This window comes from Centrocercus urophasianus, unplaced genomic scaffold (genome assembly GCF_019232065.1).
Source record: "Centrocercus urophasianus isolate 14NV4802_14NV808 unplaced genomic scaffold, USGS_Curo_1.0 seq_13, whole genome shotgun sequence".
Lineage (NCBI taxonomy): Eukaryota > Metazoa > Chordata > Aves > Galliformes > Phasianidae > Centrocercus > Centrocercus urophasianus.
In genome coordinates, this window is record NW_024884475.1 from 21,030,016 (window position 1) to 21,054,738 (window position 24,723).

Sequence of the window (24,723 nt, forward strand, 5' to 3'; positions counted from 1 at the left end):
CCATCCAGTGACTTACAGAGGCGTTAAGTTAAAAAAGAAAAAGCATTCATTTAAGAATAGACTTGTCTTCCATCTGATCAGTGAATAATAGGAGAATAGGGGTTTCCCCTTTTTTCACTACATGCAAAGTTATTAAAGATGACATTCAACTTGCACTAGCAATTCTCAGCTTGAATTGAGGGGGGAAAAAAAAAAAAGCAGGCAATGAAGACCTATGCCTAAAGCAATTATAGATAACACATTATTTCCCATACTGTCTGACACTTCATTTTGAATTTCAGATGTTGAGCATTATAGCATACTATAAATTCTATGTCACCCCCAACGAAGGCTCAAGGGATGAAGAGAGGTATAAACTTACTAGCCCTTGTGAGATCTAACTGCTGTTTGTACAAAAATGTGTTCGCTCTATTCAGTTGCGGTGCTCTTGGCCGTCCTCATTCCAGGAACAGTTTTGTCTGAATTAAGAGTTTCACATGCATACAAAGAGGTAAAAAGAGTACATCATGTCTGGCACTTGGATTTACTACTGTACATCTTGAGTGAGACAATTTATGCAGCCCATATGCTACTCATAGGCTTGTATTAAACTGTACTGCTTCAGCTGCTGTATTCACACTTTTGCGGTGAAAAATGGCATTACAGTGGGATTGCATTTTATTAAGAAACATTAAAAAATTAGAGCACAGGAATCCATTACTCATATTACACAATTCTCATCAAGAATTACATTCTGTAAGATCCCGTAGACACAAACCCAATAGCACTCAACCCCAGCTCTTTCATGCTTTTTTCGTGAGCGCAAGCCTCCAAGAAACAGGAATACAAGTCATCTCCAACACCATTTCCCTGGCAACCGTACTCTGAAGATGAGCGGTGATTTTGGCCTGTGGTAAGATTCTTCTGCATGTATGCAAGATGAGCCCTGAAACAGTGCTGTACTACCCTAATTATAGTTCAGGGCAAGAGTACTACTTGTTAGCACCCTCTCAATCCCAAAGGGGACATTACCAGCTTGCTCTCTCTGGTTCTGCTGGGGTAGTTCAGAAAGATGTCTGCCTGTATACACCAGATGATCCAGCACTCTGGAGTTTGAGCACTCACATTTGCCACACCTGTATCACAGGTGTATCACAGGGCAGCCTTTGCTCTAGGCGTTGTATGAAAGCAGCACTAATGACTTGGGAAGAGGAGACACCACTATGGAAGATAAGTTTAAGGCTCTATAATTCCCATTCATTTTGATTAGCTTCCAATACGTTCCTCACAGAAGAATCCCATGTGTGACAGCAAAAAAAAAAAAAAATAAATAAACCAAAACAACTTCAGGCATACTTGCCCAAAGTGATTGTAGAAACCATTGAGGTGCAGCATCTGAAAGCATCCAGCTCAAAAGTACACGTAGGACAGCCAAACAATTAACACTACCTTGTATTGCCTCTGCAAATTGTTACACATCCCTCCAAGCTTCAAAGATCCATCCTCAGGCTTACATGGTACCTGTGCTTCCATAGTAAATAGTTACAGCAACAGTCCTCATTACCAAGACATTGATCTTGTGCTCTCAGTACAACTACTGACATAGCATACTTGAAGGCACAGCTGTTGTACGTATTCAGAAAGCAGTCTGTGACTGCTTACAGGATTCTATCATTGAACTAAGACTTCCATGCCTTCTAGTCCAAATCCTCTCTCTGGTCAGCCCTTTCTAACACTTTCTCCCCTTCACAACCCCATGCAACAAGCCAAACACAGAGTCTATAATCAAGGACTTTAATAGCACTGGCCAATTGAGAATAATAAAAACAAGTAGAAAGAAAGTAATAATAAAGGCAAAAGTATCACGATAATAGAGGAAGTATTAATTCCTGCTAATGAAATGAGGTAGCAAGCTGACTATGTATGGGGCTGAATTTTTTTTCTTTTTTAAATTTTCTGAACAGCAGAGAATAATTCTTGCAGGTTCATAAAGATACTGCTTTTATTCATAAGATATAAGCAGAAAGAACAGTAGAAAAAGCATTAGCTTTGAAGCTAACGTTTGCTTTCTACTTGGACTGACACTGAATTAAGGTATGTCTGCTCAAATTCTGTGTTTGAACAAGCAGCAGGCAGAATGCTCTTCTGCTGAAGGAAAGTTATATGGTGGTAATTTATGAAAATCATGCCCCAGGATTCTGATCAAATCAGTAATTTATGTGCTGCATATGGAATGTAGGCAAGAACCAAGAATCAGAAACAAGATCAGCCAGTGGATTGGTTTATAGCTACTACTCCACTGCCAACAAGTATGTAATAGACATCTGCAGAAGCCTCCCGGCACCCAACAGATGCAGTTCAGACTGCATCAGCACCCACTGATCCCAGTGAGGATCAGGGCAACATAGTTGCAGTCAGCTCTGTTTTAGGTCTCAACCCAGAACTACCAAAATTCACATAGAACTCATCTTTTGACTCCATCACCAGTTAAAACAGGCATGTAAGGGGAAAGAATTACCCCAAATGACAATATAAAAAAGTGAGACCAACTGAGTTCCTGATCACTGTCTGTAACTGGACTAAAGTAAACAGATGTTCCATTTCTTTTGTGCTCATATCACTTGAGCATTTACACTTAAAGTGCAGTGTAGGAACACTTCTGGAAGCAGAAGGTTGCAGCTTGAGCGTAACTTTTCCTCTTAAAGGTTGATTCATTATTAAAAACAGGTTTGTACCATCCTCAGTAATCAAAATTGCTAGAAAAATAGAGATTTGAAAATACGCCGAGTTCATGTGTACCAGGTACTGTTTTTCTAGCATAAAATCGGATTGTAGTTTATGAAAAATATCTTTCCTTAAAAAAAAAAAAAAAAAAAAAAGCATAGGGTTACAGTTATTATCACTAAGAAGGTGACAGAATTCCTTCGGTACCTATTAAACATTATACTCTGGGCTTTTTGACAGGTGGGTCCTGCAGGCTGAACTTCGGAATTTCACAAGAAGAAGCAAAAGGGATTCTTTTGGCTGACACCTTCTTCCCAATTGTTTCAATCTGAAGGGGGAAAAAAGAAAAAAAAAAAAAGAAAAAAAAAGAGAAAAGCACATTTAGCAAGTGAGCACAGCAAACTAACAGTCACATGAGCAGAGTACAGGGAGTTTACTAATTAAAACCAGGTCACAACCACTTTTGAGGAACACAGGAAGCTATGAAGCACATTGTGTATGCAGACCATTTGAGAGTGGAAGTGCAAAGAGTTTAGAAAAATCAGCCTTTCACTTGTTCCCATGTAGAGATTTAAAGAGTTGCAGCCTAGAAATGTAAGTATTCATGTGCCCTAGCTTTCATACAACTATCAGTATAAATAACATCAACAAATGTTACTGGGTATTCAGAAAGTGTGTTTTCAAGCCTCCTTTGTTTAGAGATCTCTATCCACTAAATAAGGATAAAGAAAAGCTTCCACCCTCTTTGAGGGAGTGGGTTGTTTCTGAAATAATCCAACTCAATGCTAAAGACAGTCAGCTGTTTAAGAGAAAGTTAAGACATACAAAGAAACCAGGGCCCTACAATATTCAGAAAGGGAGATTTCTGACAAATTCTACATGAGATTAATGTAAATTGGTAGGATGAATTACTAAGAGTGGGGCTTACAGAGGACAAAACATCAACTAGCAAAAACTAGAAATAAATAGTTCAGATGCCCAGTAAGTAAGAACATCTTTCCTGTGATACTTGCTAAATGTCACTGGAAGGAACCTTGAAGCCCACCCAGATCCTGCTCCTTGCCATGTGATCAGGCTGCACAGGGCTGCATCCAACCCGGCCTTGAATGCCTCAAGGGATGGGGCATCCACAATTTTTACAGGCAGCCTGTTCTAGTGCTTCACCATCCTCAGAGTAAAAAATTTCTTCCTAATATCCAATCTAAGTCTCCCCTCTTTTAGTTTAAAACCATTCCCTTGTCCAATCTCTACCATACCCTTTAAGAAGTTAGTCTCCCTCCTATTTATAAGCTCCCTTCAAGTTCTGGAAGGCTGCAATGAGGTGCTCTCAGAAACTTCTCTCCAGGTGGAAGGAGCTCAGCTCCCTCAGCCTTCCTGCAGAGGAGAGGTGACCCTCCTCTGGGCCTGCTTCAATAGTTCTGTCTTTCTTATACCAAGAAAGCACTGCAGGGCAGACACAAAGCACCAAAAGATAAAGTATTCTAAGTTAAAGAGTTTAACTATTTTAAATAAGTTTAGCAGAAACTTAATGAATATTCTGAAGATGGACATAGAAGTTACCTCAGCTTGCTCTGAAAAAGAGTTGCTTAAGCAAGAATGTCATATTTGCCGTTATCTCCACAGTTATCTCCACAGCAGTTGACAACAAATTTTAATTAAATTACATGTAAACAAGCTTATGTTGTTCAAGCAGGTGTAAAAAGAAAAAAGATAAAAGAGGAAAATCTGTGGCCATTATGCATGTAAACAGTGTACTCAGGAATACATTACATAAAGCAATTAAAACATACATCCAATCTGTCTTGCTGATTTACTTGTAGTCTTGTCCAAAGATTTGGTAACTGTAGTTTTAGTCAAATTCTTTGTCTGCTAGAAGTGGTTCAAGACTTGCTTATACTACGGAGTATTGATGGCATAGTCTAACATAGCTTGATTCTTTTAAAAGAACAAGAGATTTCAAAACAGCAGGTAGAGAAGCTACTGAATGTGCTAATGGAAAAATTCATTTAGATTTAAAGCCTCACACGAAGACAACAGTTTCCCCCTCCTTGCTATTCAATCACTGCAATGAGCAAAAGCAGAAGGATTAAATAAACTCCAGAAGCAGCAGCATCAAATTAGTTACCTGAAAGCCAATGACTTGTAGCTCATTATGAAGATCATCAAGAACTCTCCTACCATCAAATATAAATGCAGGCTTCAGCATCTTTTTGTGAATACGCTCATAATCCAACTCCTGTGAAAAGCAATTAAAGCAGACACAGGAAATAAGTTACCTAACACTATCTTTCATTCTTCACTTAAAAGGTCGATGAAGGTGACATTTTTACCTTAAACATGTCCCATTCAGTGCAGATTACAAGGGCATGAGCTCCATCACAGGCTTCATATGGATCTTGACTTATAGTGACCAACCGAGACACTGTAATAGAAGGAAAATAAAGTCTTGTCCTGCAAGAATCTGGTGCATCCCAACACGATTTTCCTTTGTCAGCCTACTCAAAAACTCTTGGGTTGCTTATCTAAACATGTCTTCTGTCACTACATTTGTCACTTTGATTTTACTTGATGAAAGCAGCTTGTATCCAGCATTCGAACAGATAGAATCCAGGCACTTAAGTGTTTGAAGTTAAGCATTCAAATTTAAAGAACACAGTCAAATCAAAAGTATCTCCAGAATTGGGACTTACTACTGACTGATCAAATGCCAACTCTTACCAAGGTCATTGCTTGTACAATATCAGTACTTAACACTTATTTAATTCTCAGTTCACACCACATTAAGTAAGTCTGTGTGGGCTGCATTTGTTTGCCTCAGAAGCCTAAAGGCAGCCCTTCCATCACCCTCAAGGTCCAAGGAGATGTGAGGTAACATACACCTTCCTCATCACGGGCCATTTTCCTCACTTCTGGAAACAACTTGATCTAGGTCTTCTCCCCCAACCACACACCATCACTGGCCTGTCCCTCCCACTAAAGGGAAGTAAGAAAAGGGGTCCTAAAAACCCTTTGTTCCTCCAAGAGACTTGTAGGGACTTGTAGTCAAAGACAACTACTTTAAAAACTCAGCCCGTAAGAGCAAAGGGGAAAGAGAGAATACTGTAATCTTTGAGCTAGGCCAATCTTCTACTTTGATAAGTGTAACTAACAGCACATCATTTCCATGGTGAAAATGAATACATAATATTTAAATAGACCTTGTGTAATTTGAGAGCAGAGTTTCTTCTGGCTGTGGTGTGGGGAGGATAGTGAGCGTAGAAATTTAATGTAAGCATCCTTACCTTGGTTGTCTTCTGAGACACCTGGATGTGAGAGATCCAAGATGATTTGTTCCTTCGGTACTTTAGGGTCATAGATGTGGAGCTTTGCTCCTTCATCCATTAAATACTTGCTAATGTAGATGCTAGATGACTCTCTGCAGAAGAGAATTAAACAGTTAAAGAACCAACTGGTATGTTTTAATAATACAGATCCTCAATTGTCGTGAGGCTCAATGTCGGGGCTTTATACTAGTTTTATATGAAATGTCTTAGCAATAGTCTATGCCAGCAGCAAAATAAAAGTCTTGAGGAAGGTCAAGGAGAGTAATTTTAACAAGTTTGCATCTCTTTTGCTGAATCATATAAGAGAGAGGTACCAAGTCCCAGTACTGCTACTGACTGTAGGTAAGAAGGCATCACTCCTAAATATGTCATGCAAATTGTACTTGGAGAGAACTGTATCAAGACTGTCTCTTATAAAAAAAGAGAATTAGCCATCCCTGGGGAAACAAAGATGGCATTTTGGCTTCTAATAGCAATTTGAGTCAGCTGCAAAAGTGTTAGCATTCTTTACTGGAAGGACTCAAGAAGCAGGTTTTACTTTTGCAAATTAGGGACTAAATAGAACAAGTTATCTGTTTAATTTTTGAACGATTCAGGTATGTTGTAGAGATCAAGAATCAACTGTCTCACCCATTTAAGAAGCACATAATACAGATCTTTGATTCAGACGAGGTTAAGGATCCCATATCTGACCTGCTTTTTTAACAGAACTGAAATTGTGGGGTTTAGCTGCACAGCTGTATCTAGTGCAGGGATTCCACGTTAATTAATTGCATTCACTTTCTTACCTTGTGTCCCCAGTATCTTTTTTGAATGCAAATCCTAAGATAGCAATCTTCTTATCAGCGACAGTATTGAACAAGCTGTCAATAATACGGGAAGCAAATCTCCGCCTCTGGTAATCGTTCATGTCTATCACCTGAAGTTATAAAAAGCATTATGGCTCAGAAGAGAGCTATTAACTATAAACCAACTGTACTACTGACCAAGCCAAACTAGTCACAAAAGTTTAATAGATGCTTGAGAAATGAAGTATTTTTATTTAGTGTCAAATAATCCAAAAGGTAAGTTCAGTTAACTTAAAACTTGAGACACATACAATTTTAATCCATGACTGCAGATGCATTTACAGACACACACACATAATCTAGTTGAAGGGCTAGATTTTTTGTTATTTTATATATAATTTAAAAGAAAAAGTTAAAGAAAAAAAAAAAAAAAAAAAAAAATCACAGTCCAATTCTAGGCAGAAATGTGGAAAGCAGTTGCAGTGTTAGAGTGTCTGATGTTACCTGGACACCCTTTTGCTAGACCTATACTTCCCTACATGCCTCTGGCTACTGTAAGAACTCTGTATCTTATAATCCACTTTAAGAGATTTCAGTTCACAAAACTTACATTGTTGAAGCAGACTTTGAAGCGCCTTGCTTTTGATGTCATACGGAAATGTGTTCATCCAGCCTGATTGTTCTAGTGCTTTCCTCCCAGCCTGCTTCATACTTTGACCCCCAGCCTTTAACTCACATGGCACCAGATCACTAGTAGAAAAGGGGAAAAATGCTCCTCACCTAGTCAATATTTACCACAAACTGAAAAGAACTATTTTTTCCCTATTGATTTTGAGATTTTCAACCCAAAGCAGGAATCAACAGCAACCGGCAAAACATACAGTGTAAAAACTGCAGTTGAAGGATGGTGGCAAACTAGGTTTCTTCAAGTAAAAGAAGTGAAAGCAGTGAGATTCTGTAATTCAGCAAGGTGTTGTAAAGGGAAGGACATGACAGGCAGTGATGGGCAACATAGGGATAGCAGGCAACAGGGCAAGAGAGACATTTCTTTCTGTAGGTTCAAGTGCTGAAGACGACAGTATTAGAGAACCTTGTCCTGCCTAAAGGCCAGACAGAAGAAAGTTTGGATTCTGGGACTGCTCTGATCAGCATGTCCTTCAGACTTTGTCCAAGGTCCTCCATGTACGTGCACAGGGCTGAACTACTGACACTGTGATGCTCACATTGCCAAGGAAGAGACTCACAGAGTTGCTTATTCAGGTGCTTATGTGTATTACAGGATGACCCAAGCAGCATGGGCTGAGGTAGATAGATCTCTGCAAGTTGACATTGCTCTGAGGAAGCAAGAGGTAAGAGCTCATATTACATGAGCACAGCACTCTCTACGTTATCCAAGCTGTGCAGCAGCCATTCTTGCTATCTGATTTGACCATAGCCTAAGTGACTTAGAAACATTGCAAATAAGTGCTCTCAGGAGAGCAGGAAAGCATTATGAACAACTAGTTTAAAGTGGTTTAAGAATACAACCCCTTTGACTTGTGCTAAATAAAACCCGAAGAAGGACAACAAATCCAGCGAAGGGTCTGGAGCACAACTTTCATGAGGAATGGCTGAAGGAAACAGGATTGTTTATTCGGCAAAAAGGAGGCGCAAGGGAGACCTTATTTTCTACAGTGATCTGAAAGGAGGTTGTAGAGAGGTGAGGGTTGGCCTCTTCTCCCTGGTAAGAATGATGGAACAAGAGGTAACAGCCTTGAGGTGCACCAGGGCAGGCTTGGGTTGGATATTAGGAAAATCTCTTCAAGAAAGTGGCGAGGCAGTGGAACAGGCTGCCCAGGAAAGTGGTGGAGTCACCACCCATGGAGGTGTTCAAGAACCAAGCAGATGTGGCACTGAGGGACATGCTTAGTGGGCACAGTGGGGATGATGTGACAGCTAGATTACATGATTTTGAGGTCTTTTCCAGCCTTAATGATTCTGTGAAAACACTCACGGAGAAAATGGTAAGTGTTCCTATACACTTGAGCTGCTAAGATATCAAGGTTGTCTTCTCAGAAGTATACTTGGAACCAAAAAGTCTAAACTGAAGTCGTCCCTTGTCTCTTTCAAGACAGTGTTTTTTCCCCTCCATTATTCACTATGTTATTAAGATAACATGATTAATTCCTGCTCCAAGGATTGTCTATCATCTCCTCATATCTTACACAGATTAAAAGCAACACAAACAGATCTCAGGGTCTAGACTCCTTCCCTGCTATACCAGAGCACCGAAGTTCTGCATTAAATCAGACCCCTCCTGGGCACCTGCACAAGGTTCATGCAGTATGTTAGACTCAGCTCCAATGACAGTACTGCAGTTCTCTCTACCAGGGACTGGACTATCCTAATGAAAGCATTTATGGAACATACCAAACCAAACATCTTCAGAGGCAGACAGCATAAAATCCAAGTCTTTCTTTTCTCAAGCAGAGCAATATGTATAATATCATTATATTAGATATAAATATATATAACACAAGGTTCCCTGAGACTGTTTTTAAGTAGAAAATTAAAAGTGACATCCAACCAGGCAACAGATAACTAGAAAGCATTATGAGGGACTTTTTGGGGAAATAGACTCCTGCAAAGCCAGAGCCAGGTTATGCTTGTGCTTCACATTTTCTACTACTGCTTCTAGACAACTTCACAACTCATTTGCTCCAGACAAGTTAATTAACTCCAAACAAAGGCTAAGATTCCACAAGTATCAAGTTACTTTTTTTTAGGGTTCTCAGCCCAACCCCCCAGCATGGCAAGTGTTTTTTAAAAGTATCCCTGCCTTAACACCAAGGCACAGAAGAAGCATGTGGACAATGCTCTAAGGCTGAACATTGAAGAAATATCATTCTGTCAAAAAATAAATACAGAAGTTTAAAACTTGTACCTGTTGCCAGTAACGGGCTACTTCAGGTAAGTTCAGTGCCTCACAAAGGTACACTAAATTCAGGACATCTTTCTGAAAACAGCTGCCTCCAAACCCTGAAAAAGAGGACTGTTACTTTACAAGTGGCTTGTATTAGCAAGGTACTACTCCAATCTTTGTAATCAAGTAGCTTTTGGCAACCGTTGACAGCATTATAGTTTTTCTCCATCATATCACTGCTGGTAAGTGGAAAACCTTACTAATCTCCCAGAATCAAACTCCTCAACCTGCTTTTTGTCAGTTACAAAATCCTGAGGTTTGCTTCAGATCCCATTTAAATCAAAACAAGATTTAAGCCAGGCTCAGAGAAACAAAGAGCCTCTAGACAGCAGAATTATTTACTTTCCAGTAGTACCACCTAGAGAGGTATGAATATTTCTCAGAAGAAGCATGTAAAGGGAAGGTTATGTTCTCCCCTTCCTCCAAATGGCTATCTATTCACAGGCAGGAACCAAAGATCACAAATAACTAACAGAGGTTTGAAACAATTAATAGAAGGATCCTTGACCCTTAGAACTCAGTCCCAGAAGCAACACAACATAGGCTGAATTATAATAACCCAGTGGGAATTCTGGTAATGCATTTACTGTTTACTTTCACTCCTGCATGTACTTAGAAAAGATATTCAATATCATTATTCTCAAGCCATGCTTTCTAGCATGAAGGCTGTATGATTTAATCTCATTCCATAAGTCTCAAAGTTTCTTGTAACAGTCACCACTACCACATCTTATTACAGAGGTTACAAGTGGCCATCACGTGTTCTAGAGACATCCCCTTTCCTCAGGCCACTAGAAGCCATTCCTAAAGAAAACTGGGAATACATTTTGCAAAGTGCCATCATCTGTGACACCTAGGAGAAAAGAAAAAAAAGAAAGAAAAGAAGATTGTTTCACTCACCAACACTGGCTTTCAGGAACTTATTTCCAATTCTTTGGTCTGTTCCAATAGCTCTTGCTACTTCTTCAACATCTGCTCCTGTAGCTTCACACAGAGCACTGATCGAGTTAATGCTGCTGATTCTTTGGGCAAGGAAAGCATTAGCTGCCTGAGAATTTAAAAACAAAACAAAACATAGTAGAGAGTACATAGAGCTCAGTTCTTCTGGAAACCAGGATGCCCACAGATCAACAAGGAGCTAGATACTAGAGTAATTCCTCTGTCAATACAGTGTCTCAATGGCTCCATTGAGACACTAAGTAGCAGTAAGGAGTGTAAAAGTTCCCATTACCTGGCACTTATACCAGCATAACAACGTAGTACTAAAGTTGCAGAGTTGGAAACATTTTACAAAGGTAGCTGCTCTACTGGCTATTAGTAATAACTCCTATTATTAACAAGAATAAAAGGCAAGGAGCTGATATCATCTGTTAACTCAACTGAGATCTCTGGAAAAGATAAATATCCTTTGACATATACTGGGCCCTCCAAATCCCAGATGTCTTTCCTATCTGCACCACCCACTTTTCATAAGAGTCTGCCTAAGAGCTTTGTCTCCCTTGCATCCTTCACTGATTGCAGTAACAGCAATGAGTAACACTAACCAGTTTAGAGAGTTCTGACGACCAGGTATTGGTCGTGAGGATTTTTTCTTTAGGCACCCAGTGCTCATAAACAGCACAAAGAGCACGGACAGCTTTCTGTCCTTCTGGAGAATCATCACCACCAATGAGCACCCTATCTGGGTTTTTCAAGTCCTTGATTGCTGTTCCTTCTGCAAGGAACTCTGGGTTAGACAGCACCTGTAGGCACAGAAATAAAGTGTAAAACAAAGAACAACAGACAAAAAATAATGATTTGAAAACAGCAGCCTGCTTAGAAATCTGATATTATGCTTACCTGCAAATCCAAGTCAGGCTTAGTATTAGCATCAAATATTCGACGAATGCTCTCTGCAGCACGTACTGGAACCGTGCTTTTCTCAGTGACAATCTTATAGCCATTTGAGTTTTGTACAATTCGTCTAGCACAAGCTTCAATGTATTTCAGATCAGCTGCTCGCCCTTTTCCCATCCCGTAAGTCTTGGTGGGAGTGTTAACCTAGTTACAAAAACACAGTCAGGGAAGAAATGTTTTAGGTCTCTTCTCAATTTCACCTATTCAGTAGGTCTTATGTTATGACAGATGCTTTGCTTCCCTGAGCCCAGTTTGGTCCTACCTCACAATTACTCTAGTTGCCATATCAGATGAACAGCTATTAGCTTTCTTAGTCACCATTTTGTTCTCACTGGCCTCTATTCAAACAGAATTCAAACAAGAGCAATTCATAGCAGCTCTGCAGGCTTCTGCAAAACTTAAGCCTTATATTCTAGACACAGCAATAATTTCTTTATGCTTACAGACAGTCATCTTTTGTTTCCTGTCCCATGCTGTAAGTATAAATATTACATGTAGAATCTTGCAACCAGCAAGGCAATTATGCTTTCAACCTAAGTGTAAAGCTGCTGGAAATCATTACAGTGAAGTACACAGAAAGCATGCAGGAAAGCACTTCTAGATTAAGACAGAGGATCCTTTTCACTACAGGCTCAAAGAAATAGCAACAATGTGTAAAACACAACAGCATTTCGTCAGTCAGTGACAGGAAGCCAGGTGGCAAAACGTGGGTTGTATCAGTGGCAGTCATCCAACCAAGCAGCATTCACTCTACCCCTCAATGGAGAAAAAGTCAGAAAGAGAGCTCTGTACTGAGGTGCCCTAACAAAGAGGGGACCCAAAAAAAGGAGGACTTCAGTAACAAAACCCAACTGTGACCCAGCAAAACAAACAGAAGTCAGTTCTTTTAGGCTTCACATTATAAGCAGTATGACCTTTCCTGATAAGGTTATGTCTGACTGAACCTGCTTCCTAATGGTGTCAATAGCTTAGAAATTGTGATAAATTTAATGAAGGATATTATGGGAAAACCCTGCCAGCTCCTATTTCATTAATTCACAGGATTTTCAAATCTTCTAGAAATAAGCCATCTTTGTAACCAGTGATCAGACTGGTTACATCCCAATCTAGGATATTTATATTTTAATATAAATATTAAAATCCCGTGGACCTCAGTGCATTACAGACAGAACTGCACTATATTCTGCTCTAAGGCCCCCTGCACCTTGCCAAGACAAATATGGGCATTATCATTTTGACCTAGGGCCTGTTGGTCTGCCAAGTACTCTCCTGGCTAGAGGAAACAGATTGCAAGATAACACCAATATAAAAAGTTTACTACTTTTCCTACAGTACACAAAGGAAACAAAAGTCAGTGGCACGGTGACACAGCATGGCTAAACGAATCCTTGTGAGAAAACAGAGGATTCTTCCTAGTTTTGTTAACACAGCAAAAAGAATAAATAGAAACTCACAGAAATAAATACAAGATCAGCCTCTCTGATGGCATCATCTATACTGGTGGAAAAGAAGAGATTTCTTCCTCGACAGGACTCCACCACTTCTTTTAACCCCGGCTGAAAGAAAAAAAAGGAAAAATAAAAACCACACAAAAAAAGAAAACAGTTGAGGTAACAAATGACGTACATTAGTCACTCAGGGCACACAGAGCAGTCAAACTGCTATGCACAAACAGATGGAATGTCTTTTCAGGTACAGCGACGCTTTTACTCCATGTTGCATGTTTTCAGTCTGTCAAATGTGAAGTACCCTCTGCAGCTCTATATAGGGGAGAATTAAAAAAAAAAAACAAAACAAAACCAAATCCTGTTTCTCAGTCAAAACACTCAAACTGTAGTCTCAAAGATTTCATCCACACTGAGCTGCTATTCACATAAGAGATTCTAGGCGTCAGTTATTTACATGCTTAATGCTGTTACCATCAGCAACAAATAGCATCTCTCTACAAGTGGTTCTTTAAGTAAGGTCAAGAAGGAATCTTAAAATATTTCCAAGGCTGCAGGCACAAAGAGGTGTTCATAGCTCTCCTTGTCCCTCAGCCACACAATCCATGATTTCCTAAACTCACGAGCTCAAATCTAATGAACTGACTCAGCATTTAAAATAAATATTCTCCCATCAAATTATCAAGCCCAAACCCTCTTGAAGAAAGGTTGAAAGACAGGAGATAAAGACAACACCTTTTGTCAACTGCTCGTGTTTGGACAAGGTTAAGTTTATATCAGAACCACACCTGCATTGTGAAAGCACCACAGGCATGACTTGGTGAGATTCTTTCCAGGGCTTAGAGCACTGGAATACTTTCCCTTCTCTTAACACATCCACTTACAGGTGCATGAACAATCCTCTGTAGTGGAATGGACTATGGAATGTTTTAATTGATCTGTGATAAGCATACCCAAATGAAGCCTTTATGTTTTGTTTGAAAAAAATCAAATCACACATTGTAAACTGGTAATCAGTCTCCAGCTTGTTAAGATGCCCATCATGACAAGGGTGAGTAATCACTAGGAAGGCAAAAGTTCACTGTACAGTGAGAGGGAGGAAAAAAAAAAAAAAAAAAAAAAAAAAAAAAAAAAAAAGAAGCAGAAGCTTTCTTGTGCAAGACATTTTTGCTGTCTTACTTTATATCAAATATTGAACTGAAGAGGAAAGCAAAGGTCAACATAAGCAGACCAATCCATCAGACAGTCCCAACTGTAACCCCTCTAGGATGTAGATAAAAAGGTAGCTCACTAGAAAGTAAAAGAGTTTCCTTGTACCTTCTGACACCGTGAAGAAAAAGTTGAAACAAGAACAAATTGAGTAATAAACAGAAAGCCCTGTGTCTGCAATGACTCAAATTTACAACAGCCTGAACTAATGCTTGGCAGTTTTTGTACATTCTTCATAAGTAAAAGACACCATTCCAAGAAACAGATGTGGGGTTTTTTTTTGTTTTTTTTTTTTTTTTTTTTTTTTTTTTTTTTTTTTTTGGCATTTTTTTTAAAAAAAAATTAAAAAAAAAAAAAAAACAAACAAACAAACACAAAAACAAAAAAATGCTCAGTCTAAATGTTAATCCAAAACAGAGTACCTACTTTCGTGACCTTCATTCAAATCCTGCTTGCTAATCTGAGCACAATACACATTTTCCTATGAATACTTATGACAAAGGAAGTCTACTTATCTCTGTTCAGAGTCATGCTATAGGCTGCGGCTTTTCCCTCCTGCAAACCAAACCTTAGAGCACATTATGATTAAACAAGGTCCCAGGAGAAAGTCAGCATCATTGAGCGCAACTAGAAAAACAGTTTCATTTTTCATTACTAGGCTCTTGGTACAGAACCTGGATACTTTCCTGCACCAGACATATTCAGTTACTGTTTCAAGAAATTGGTTTAATGAGTGGCAGTGACACACGGCTGTTCCAGAGTGCTGTCTTTAAAGGACATTGCTATGCCACACTTCTCAAGCTTGGGAAGAGGGCCACGTGAAAAGTGCTGTGTGGTGGGAGGGAAGCAGAACAACTGAGACAATAGGGGACAAGTTTACCTCGTAGATGGGGAGCGTGTCTGAATTCCAGGCATTGATTCTAGCTTCGTTGACATCTACAACAGTGACTTGGATTTTAGGACACATCTGTGCAATAACGCTGCACGTTGGCCCGCCGACATAGCCAGCACCGATGCAGCAGATCTTCTTAATCTCAAACATGATTGCTCTAGGAAGAGAGGGGTGGGGGAAAAGAACCAGCAGTTACAAATGAAAGTCAGCGGCCAGCCATCCGAGCGAAAGGATCTCGGATCGTCAGCGCTCTTCTATCGGGCTGCCACAAAGAAGCGCTTTCAGGAGACCGGCTGTAAGGGGCGAGCTGCAATTTACGAGGACGGCTTTCAGACCTGCCCGCGCCAGCCTCATTCCTCAGGCACCGAGGAAACGTTCCTGCGGTCCGTTTGAAAGCCGGCAGCTCAAGCAGCGCCTCCAGCCAAGGAGCCGCCCGGGCCGCGGGGCGCCAAGGGGCAGCGAGCAGCAGTGAGCCAGGCCTCATCCGGAGGGATGGGCGGGAGGCCGGGCCCGGCACCGCAGCCCCTGGCCGGGAACGGAGCGGCCGGGAACGGAGCCACCAGCCCCGCAGCCGCCAGCCCGAGGGGAAGAGGCCCCGCCGGAACGCCTACCGCGCCGCCAACCCCGAGGACTCACCGCCTGCGGCCGCGGGTCCAAGCGGAGCGCCGAGGCGGAGATGCTCGAGAAGCTCAGGACGACGCACCGCTAGGCGCGGGGCGGCTATTTAAAGGGCCGCCGCGGGGCTGAGGCGGCCGCTTCATCCCGGGGAAGCCGAGCGAGGCCCGGCCCCGGCTCCTCCCCGCGCAGCCGCCCCGCCCCGCCCCGCCGCCGGCGAATGGGCGCCGGACAGCTCAGGAGGCTCCGCGCAGGCCCCGCCGGGGCCCCCGGGCGCGCCTGGGGTCTTCGGGCCCGGGCTGGGCTTTGATGTGGAGGCTTCGCTCGGCCCCGGCCACGGGAAGGAGGCGAGCGGTGCCGCTGCCTCAAGCAGCCCGGCGGGCTCCGGCAGGCTGAGCTGCGGCGCCGAGATTCGCGCCTCGCCGGCCGGGGCGGCTCAGGCGGTCACCTTTCCTGCCTCGGGCGGCTCTGACCAGAGAGCTGAGTTCCGGTGGCAAAAGATGCCCATGAATCACTTTTGGCCTTCCAGCTGCGCTCTCTGGAAAAGTCGTCCTTCCTTTTCTCTCACGTAGTACAGAGCGCTCTCAGCAAGGATAGGTGGTTACAAAGTGGATAGGTAATAACAGAAATACAATGTGTGAAGTCCGCGTGGCAAACGGTGCCGTGACAAGGCGGTGCAGTGAACTCTGCTTACCTCCCTCGCACTGAGGGCACTGCCCTGCTTATGCGGGGGCACTGCCCGACTATCTGATGGCCCTCTGTGTTAAAGTCCTTCGGTGTTGCTCATAAAGTGCTGCCTTGTTCTCATGTGATATTTTCACCCATAGCTATTAAAGTATGTTAAGAAGAGATCAGAGCTGTTGCTTGTCTTTTATACTTTCCTTTGGTACCATTTCTCTCCCTGGAAGGCCCTGTTCCCATGTAAGCTGGAACACATCCCAGCTCCCTGTCCCTTGGCAGAGGTGCCATGGAACACACAGATTTCAGCTGAAAGAACCAACTCAGGTGTTGGCCCCAGCACGGCGCACTGCTGAGTCAGTGCGGTTAGCCAGGGCTCCCTGCAAAGGTGTCAGGTTCACTGCATTTATCCTGAAGTGAAAACAAGTAATGCCTTGTCTCACTGATGATTTGCACAGGTGTCTCAATTTTGATCACATCCTTTTTTTTTTTTTTTTTCCCCAGGAACATAGAGCCTATGCAAAGCAAGGTGAGTTCCCACTACTGAGTCAGTCCTACAGCCTTATGTATTCCATTGTCTTCATAAACTCAGTCTGTCTCCTTCGGTCTCAAAATAGCCACAAACGCACAAATTTGTATTAGACCAGGCTTCATCTTGTCTGCACATTAAGCGTGTTGTCTATGGAGCAAAGGACCTTCCTGATAGCCCACACTGCCCTGCTCCCTGCTGGAGACTTTACCTTGAGTTCCCTTTGCCAGAACAGTTCTAGATCATCCCCAGAAAGATGCTGCTTTTGGTGTTTCCTCAGAACGTTTGCTGTGGTTTTTGTTAGGGTACTGTGGGAGGAAAAAAATATGGGGCTTGAAGTCACCAGAATGAGAACTGCGCAGATCATGTTTCGTTACTGAATAATCTAACTTCTAAATGACTCTGCGTGTTTAATTTTTTTGTTTACAAGAACACAGAGTGTTTTACAACACAGCACAGAAGCAATAAGGCTTCTGTTAGGCTTCGGGGTGCACCTTTGAACTTTCTGCCAGAGCTCACTGCTAGGCAAGCACACCTCCAGGCAACAGGAGAACAGATGAGACTTCTGCTGGCCACATTTTAAAATACGTGTGAATTCTGCTCCATTTTTTGAAGGCGTGGTGTGAGTTGTGAGTTCTTTTGCATCAGGAGTAGTAACTGAACATGAGAAATGAGGTTTTGTGTGTGTTTTAATTTAGCATTGCCTGATAACTAGATCCCACGGCTCCCTCCTCCAGCACACTGGCCAGTCCAGACGTCTGACAGCCTTTCCTTCCTGCCATGCGGGAAGTGCTGCACCCAGCTTATGGCTATATTCCCTTCTGGGACACAATGCTTAAAAGCCAGGTGAGAGAAAATGAAGGTCTGCAATGGCCTCTTCTTGTGAGAAATTCAACAATCATTCCTTTCAATTAGTAAAACATAATGTATAAAACCTGAAGCTTGACAAATTCCAGTTCAGGACACTCTAATAGTGAAGATAAAAAAGCATTGAAAAAGTTCAGGGATTGTCCACCTCTAGAAAGTTTTTCTAAAAGATATATATATATATATATATTTAGTGCAAAAAAAAAAAAAAAAATAAGAAAGGTAAATCCTGTGCCATACAGGGTTTCAAAACAGATGTTCAGAGTAGCCATATTTGGCTTTCTAACTGATGAGTTTAATATGTATATGATGCAAGATTTAAACTAAAATGTTCCCTTAGCTGGTTGCTGAGAGGTATTTTGGCAGGGCTTCCATTCAGCTAAACAACAGTGTCAGTGAAGGACTGCCACCATCCTAAGTAAGTAAGCTTCCTGCAAACTGAGTCACAAGTCTACCCATAAGATTCGTCTTCTTTTTTTTTTTTTCCTTTGAATCGAAATTGAGAAAGCTACTGATAGGACTAATGAATCCCTTCCTGCATACATTTTAAAGACCATCATTTGCATAATAATTTAACTAATCTATACTTAGAAGAGCATTGCTCACACATCCATGCTGCCAGATCCTCTGCTCAGATCCTGGTGCTGCTGAGCCTGCACTGTACTTCACAGAGGCACAAGGATAGTGAGGTGACTACCATGATTCATACACACCTGCTTGAGGAGAAGAGGTATTTTTACAGGTAGTTGTGAGTTTTAGGATACAGCTACACATCAGATAGTGTTCATAAAGCAGTCAATAACCCAGTGTTGGGAGGTGAACATAAAATGGGAAGGTATGCAAGTTTTAACAATGCATTTCTCAAGGTCCCCAGAGGTACATCTTCTGTGTATGTTGAGACCTGCCACCATCTCTCCAGGCCTAACTCAGTTACCTGTCTCATACCCACTCACCCTTCCTTAAAATGAGCAGTCCCTATGCTACATGCTCTCAGAGACCTGATCTTCGACGTGCACTTGAAATACAACCCCAGCAGAACCGAGCTGGATGTGAGCCAAAGCTTTCAGAGTGCTTCATTCAAAAAACTTGGCCAATGCAAGTGTTGATGTTGTTTTAATGTAACAGCTCAGCGGCCAGAGCACGTAGCAGTGCCGGCTGTGTGCTCTGTTTGTGTGAGGAATGGCGCAGCGGGCTGGAGGCCACGTCCCTGCCTCCCTGGCAGCTGCGGACCTGAGGCGATCCGAATGTTGGTGCTCAGCAGAGGAACCACCCTTCACCTCTGCATACAAAGTGTTACATGACGCCAGAGAGATTGCAATTTATGAAGAACTTGTAGGATGGGGGGGGGAAGAAGAGAAAATGAGTGTGTGACAGTGTAGCTTCCAGGTCAGCACCTTGGTAGCAGAGGTGAGGTAAAGGATAAGCGAAGAGCCCTAGGCATGAAGGAAGTTTCGTGTCCATCTAGTGAGTGCATAAAGTCAGGTTAAGATTTGAGCTGATCATTAACCAAAACCAGCTGTTTGTGCAAGCAGCTTGGTACACTGACATCTGACACAGGCCATTGTCCGCCTGGCACTGTTGATCACAGCCCAGCCCAGGGGCTGTCCCACGTGTACTGTGTGGTCTGAGCTGCAGGCACTCCTGGAGGACTTGTCCACAGACCTACTGGACCTGTGCCTGAATCATGCTTTGTGCTGTGCAATGCTGAGAGGAAGGAAGGAGATGCAGCTGAACAGATTACACAGGGCATGTAGGATTGGGCCTGTGCGCTCCTCTGGAAAAGGCTCATGCAGTTGCATCACAAAAACCATATGGCAGTTTTGTACACTGTAAAGAGGACACGTGGCTGAGTGCCTTTTCTCCCACATGTATTCAGAGCCAGCTGCAACATGACTGGGCACGGTGGCACAGCCTCAAGTCATTGCGAGGCAGAGGACGTGGTTCTGCTCAGCATGCTCATATGCACGCACTCTACTCACCTCTACCTCTGCAGCTCACCAGAACCTTGACTTTGCTGTTGGGCTTAACTCTTAACAGGCCTAACAGTTCATGATTAATCTCATGCGATGCTTTTGTTAGTGACAACCAGCACCCTCAAACTGCAATTATAATTTGTTGTAAAATGCAGCAAGTTTTTGGCCAGGGTCCACAAACCTTTTCATACATCTGGACAACTTCAGCTGGACTGAAAGACAATATAGCAATATAAATAAAACCCCAAAGTCATTCAGGCTTAAAATAATCTATAAAAATCAAAGGAAGATTATTCTGAAAGCTGAGAATGTCTTTTCAAACGCTATGCTTTTATTTCTTGCACAACAAAGCTTTGCTTTCCAGTATATGACTTTCCTCTAATTAGATTCTTTAAATCTTTCCATATACACAGAAATTGTTCATATTTCCTCTCATTATAGCTGATTATAGCTGAAGGCCTCATCCACTGTATCCACTATTTAGTAAATACTTTTTTTTTTCTTTCCTTTTTTTTTGTTTCCCCTTTACTCTGCACTGGTGAGGCCTCACCTAGAGTACTGTGTCCAGATATGGAATCCTCAGAACAGGAGAGACGTGGACCTACTAGAGCACATCCAGAGGAGTGCCACAAAAATGATCCAAGGGATGGAACAGCTCTCCTACGAGGACAGGCTGAAAGAACTGGGGCTGTTCAACCTGGAGAAGAGAAGGCTCAGGGGAGACCTGAGAGTAGCCTTTCAGTACCTAAAGGAGTGGGTACAAGGAAGAAGAGGACAGATCCTTTAGCAGGGTCTGTTGTGATAGGAAAAGAGGAAATTGTTTCAGACTAAAAGAAGGAAAATTTTGATTGAATTTAAGATATAAGTTTTTCACAGTAAGAGTAGTGAGAAGAACTTAGTAAGTAAGGGTACTGGAAGAACTTGTCCAGAGAGATGGTGGATGCCCCATCCCTGGAGACATCCAAGGCCAGCTGGACAGAGCTCCTGATGGAGCTGCAGGTATCCGTGTTCATTGCAGAACTAGATGACCTGTGAAAGTCCCTTCCAATTCAAAAGATTCTATGATGTTTTTCTGAAAACCACATACATACCAGACATCAAAGCTCTTCCTGCAGAAGCAGGGCTGTCTAAAATCACCTTCATTCTTCATTCTGACTTGCCTGAGATACAGAAGGCATTGTTTGAAAAGTTACAGCTTACATTTTTAAAGTTATACACATGCCATTCTATTTTACGAGATATTTATTTTTAGATTATTTCAAATTTAGAAATTAATGGGTTGGTGTAGTCCTACATCTTATACAAAGTCTATCAGACCAAGACAAAAGGTTACTAATGATTGCTATTTATTTTGTTAAGTCAATAAAAAGTGCATAGTACAAGCCCTTTATCCCAATCCAAGTACTCAGTAAAAGATTACTAGGAAACCGCAAATGGCACAGATGATTTTTTGTTTGGCATAATTAAGACATTTTAAACCACCAATTTACATTAGATACATCACATCATCACTCTTCCTTTTTCAATAGTGAACATTACAAGGTTAAGTGATCTGCAGACAATACATGAATACATACAATTTCTCATTTTAGAGTATAATGATTATGTTAAGCAGACTCTAAAAATACTATTGTTTTAACAAAGTTCTAAGCGAAGGTATAATTGTAAACTTTCCTCCACGTTTTCCAAGTTGCTACAACTTGTGTCTCTTACTAACTGAGCTTAAAACCCTTATTGCAGAATTAATCATACCTGAAGCTTTGCATCCCACTTATCTCTTCTGCCTTTCTTTTCAAAATTTACCATAAGCACCTGGAACCAAGACAATACGGTTATGCCATTGCAAACTACATCACTAAAGGCCAGATTTCTGCCACTCTTACTAAAGCTGCTACTAGTACATTATCTCAGAGTAGTTCCACAGACTTCAGTGCAACTACCAGATGAGTAAGGCACTACTTAACATGAATAAGAGTGGCAAAACAGTCCTATCATTAGTCATTTTTTAATTAAGAGTGGTGATTTGGAGGTTACGTTAGAGAAAATATCAGAATTTAAAGGCATACCTTTTGATTTGGGATAGTGGCCTGGCTCTTTAGTAAAATATTTCACAATAAAATATTTCCAATGTTCTTCTTTTACATAGAAAATTTAAAATAGCAATTTATATGAGGAAAGCATACAGACATAAAATCACTGGGACAATTACTCAGAGGAATTTCAAGCAAAGACAATTCATTTAAAAGTAAAACACAGCACTACTCTGAACCAAAAGTTTGTTTGCCAAGACCACCAGAGTTGGGAGCACACAGTGAGGTTCATAAGTACATCCATGGACATTTAAGAAAAGCAATAATGATGATCATGAATGAGGAGCATCTGCTATAAATCTCACCAGCCTCCAGCAGGATGAGGAGTGGCTTGCTCTGGCTGAAATGAAGCCTGTTTCAGTAGTTGTTTGCTTTTTGTTTGTTTGTTTGTTTTCTGGTTTGTTTGTTTTTTTTAAATCAATTGGAAACCTGTTTTCTGCATCTAGCGGTGAAGGATTCTGGCCAAAAATTCTTGGAGAAAAGGTCAGTGTAGCTGATAATGCATACTTCTTTCTAATTCAACAAAATGATCCTGTACTACTTCTGTTCCAAATAGCATCCAAAATATAAACATACTAGGAAGGCAAAGAGCAAGCACAGTCCCAGTGGCATTTTTACACAGTGTTTGTGGCCTGGACACCTTTACACACAACAGGACAAACTCTCCGTTTCTCTGCTGCAACTCCATTGCTTTACACAGCACTGCATCTCTGTTACTGAGAGAATTTACTTGTTTGGATTTTTAACAAGTACTCTGGTGCTTGGGAGCACACTACTCCACAGAAATTTAAAGGGCAGTTACATAAAGTTACAGAGGCTGTTCTTCAGGTCTGCGCTGCTCCTTTGCGAGGAGGCTCAGCTGGCCCATCGTTTGCCCTGAGGAGGAAAAACCTGCGTCTACCAACCATGGGATCTGAAGTGAGATTTTTGTGAGAGCCCACTAATACAAACCTTTATGCATATGAACAGTTAGTCCCTTCAGCTCCACAACTAAAGTCCTCAAGAAAAAAAAGGTTTCTAGAGTAAGGCCTTGAATCCCCGTTTGTCTGCTCTACTGACCGTCATGGAAAGAAGCTTTGTGTTGGTAACATAAACATGTTCTTTATGTTATTCTCATCATTTTTTCATCTTGATCAAGAAAAATATACAGTGTTGCTTTTCTGTACATCTTTAAAATGCTCTTAAATTAATGTACATAAAAAATTCCTTCCCATTTGCTACGATGGGAGATGTGCACCTGTAGGCACACAGCCACACATACACACGCAGAATCACACCACACATACACACAAGTATTAGAGGGAAAGACATGCCATACGGAGTCACCTGCAATTTTGTTATTCTACAATTACAGCCAGTAGTGAGGATGAAATGTTAGGAATTGCTGATTACATACAGGTGAAAAAACCTGAACATCCAGAATGTTTTGTGTACCAGAAATTGGTAACCTCTTGGTATGAATTCATCCTGCTCAATATACATTATGCTATGGATAAAAACTTAAGATACTGATTATTAAAAGACTAAAGAAGGACAGAAAACTCTGCCAAGTTCTTCTCACTTAGATTTTTCTTCTCATAAATTCAGTAAGTAAACAAATCTGGTTTTGGAATATACATTTTTGACAATATATTGAATAAGATATCTCATTTACTAAAGAACATGATTAAATTAATTTTTGGTGGTATCCTGTTTTTTGTACAGCTCTCAATACATATGTCTAGGCTTTGACAGTGGCAATTATCACATTCACTTCTTTGCGTGCACACACACATGCACATTATTTAACTCTAGTGGAAAATTCGTGCTTTGGCCAACAGCCCTGAAAATTATGTTAGTGGTCCAAGGACCAGGGCAAATACAAAATAATCTCTTTGCTTTTCACCACATCTGTAAAATAGCAGTTGCGACCATAATACAACTCTTGAAAGTATACTGGAGAAAAAATATGGATTTATCTGAAGAAAGATCAGTAATAATTTCCATTACTATAGATGTACAGGGATTTTAATTTTCTTTCAATGAATATCAGAAACCACTGCAAAGAAATTAAGATTGCTGTAACAGAAAGACACTGAGTGGAATGTCCGCAGTTATGATAACAACCAAAAAACCCTGCAATGCCTCATCATTATTCAAATTATAATCTACTAGGAACTGTAGTAACATAAAAAGCAAAATTGAAGTAGCTAAAAGTAGTTCATGAACATAACTGCTGAATGGTAATTCTGCACTATATAAATGAGAAAACAACAGTACTGAAGGGAGTTTTGCAGTAATCTGGTCACTTCGTTCATTTGGTCGTGCAAGGTTTTAGCTGCTGAACTTCTCTCATACTGAAAGCTCTAGTCCAGTGGTGGGGCTGGTGGTTCTTGTCTCTAGGGGTAGGACACAGGAAAAGAAAAAAGAGCACACAGAGGATTAGGAACAGTGTCTCACAGAGAAGAATTGAGCAATTGAAAACAAAACAAAACCCCAGGAAAGTTACATTGTGCTTTAAGGTCTTTCATTACCTATTTCAGTCTCCAGGTATATGAGCATACAGACAACGTTTCCTCCACCAACAGTGATTTTTTCCATCCTACATCTAGCATGAAGGTCACCTTCCCAAATTTTATGATGTGACTTTCTTTACTTCTCTAAAATTGTCACATAAGAAGGCAGGGTGCCGCTCCAACCAGAGACAGTGTCCAGAGAACACTGTAACCAAATCTCGGGCAACTGTATCTGCTCCATTTCATGGCAGACTTCAC

At 41.3% G+C, this 24,723-nt stretch overlaps 2 protein-coding genes across 2 annotated transcripts in view; both read right to left on the reverse strand.

The window, feature by feature from the left end:
* Nucleotides 1-1,759: 1,759 nt before the first annotated feature.
* On the reverse strand, nt 1,760-15,960 carry UGDH (UDP-glucose 6-dehydrogenase). The gene is made up of 12 exons (XM_042811467.1): nt 15,855-15,960; nt 15,207-15,375; nt 13,127-13,228; nt 11,616-11,816; nt 11,321-11,518; nt 10,677-10,824; nt 9,738-9,832; nt 6,815-6,945; nt 5,985-6,118; nt 5,034-5,125; nt 4,829-4,939; nt 1,760-3,031 (listed from the first exon to the last, which is right to left on the reverse strand). The coding sequence occupies exons 2-12, from the start codon at nt 15,366-15,368 to the stop codon at nt 2,921-2,923; spliced, it is 1,485 nt and encodes a 494-aa protein (XP_042667401.1). The 5' UTR covers nt 15,369-15,375; nt 15,855-15,960; the 3' UTR covers nt 1,760-2,920.
* Nucleotides 15,961-21,209: 5,249 nt separating this feature from the next.
* The window catches only part of SMIM14 (small integral membrane protein 14), a 40,075-nt gene continuing 36,561 nt past the window's right edge, over nt 21,210-24,723 (reverse strand). Inside the window, exon 5 of the mRNA XM_042812240.1 lies at nt 21,210-24,348. Coding sequence (XP_042668174.1) covers nt 24,316-24,348 — 33 coding nt within the window. The 3' untranslated portion in view covers nt 21,210-24,315. The remainder of the gene's footprint in view (nt 24,349-24,723) is intronic.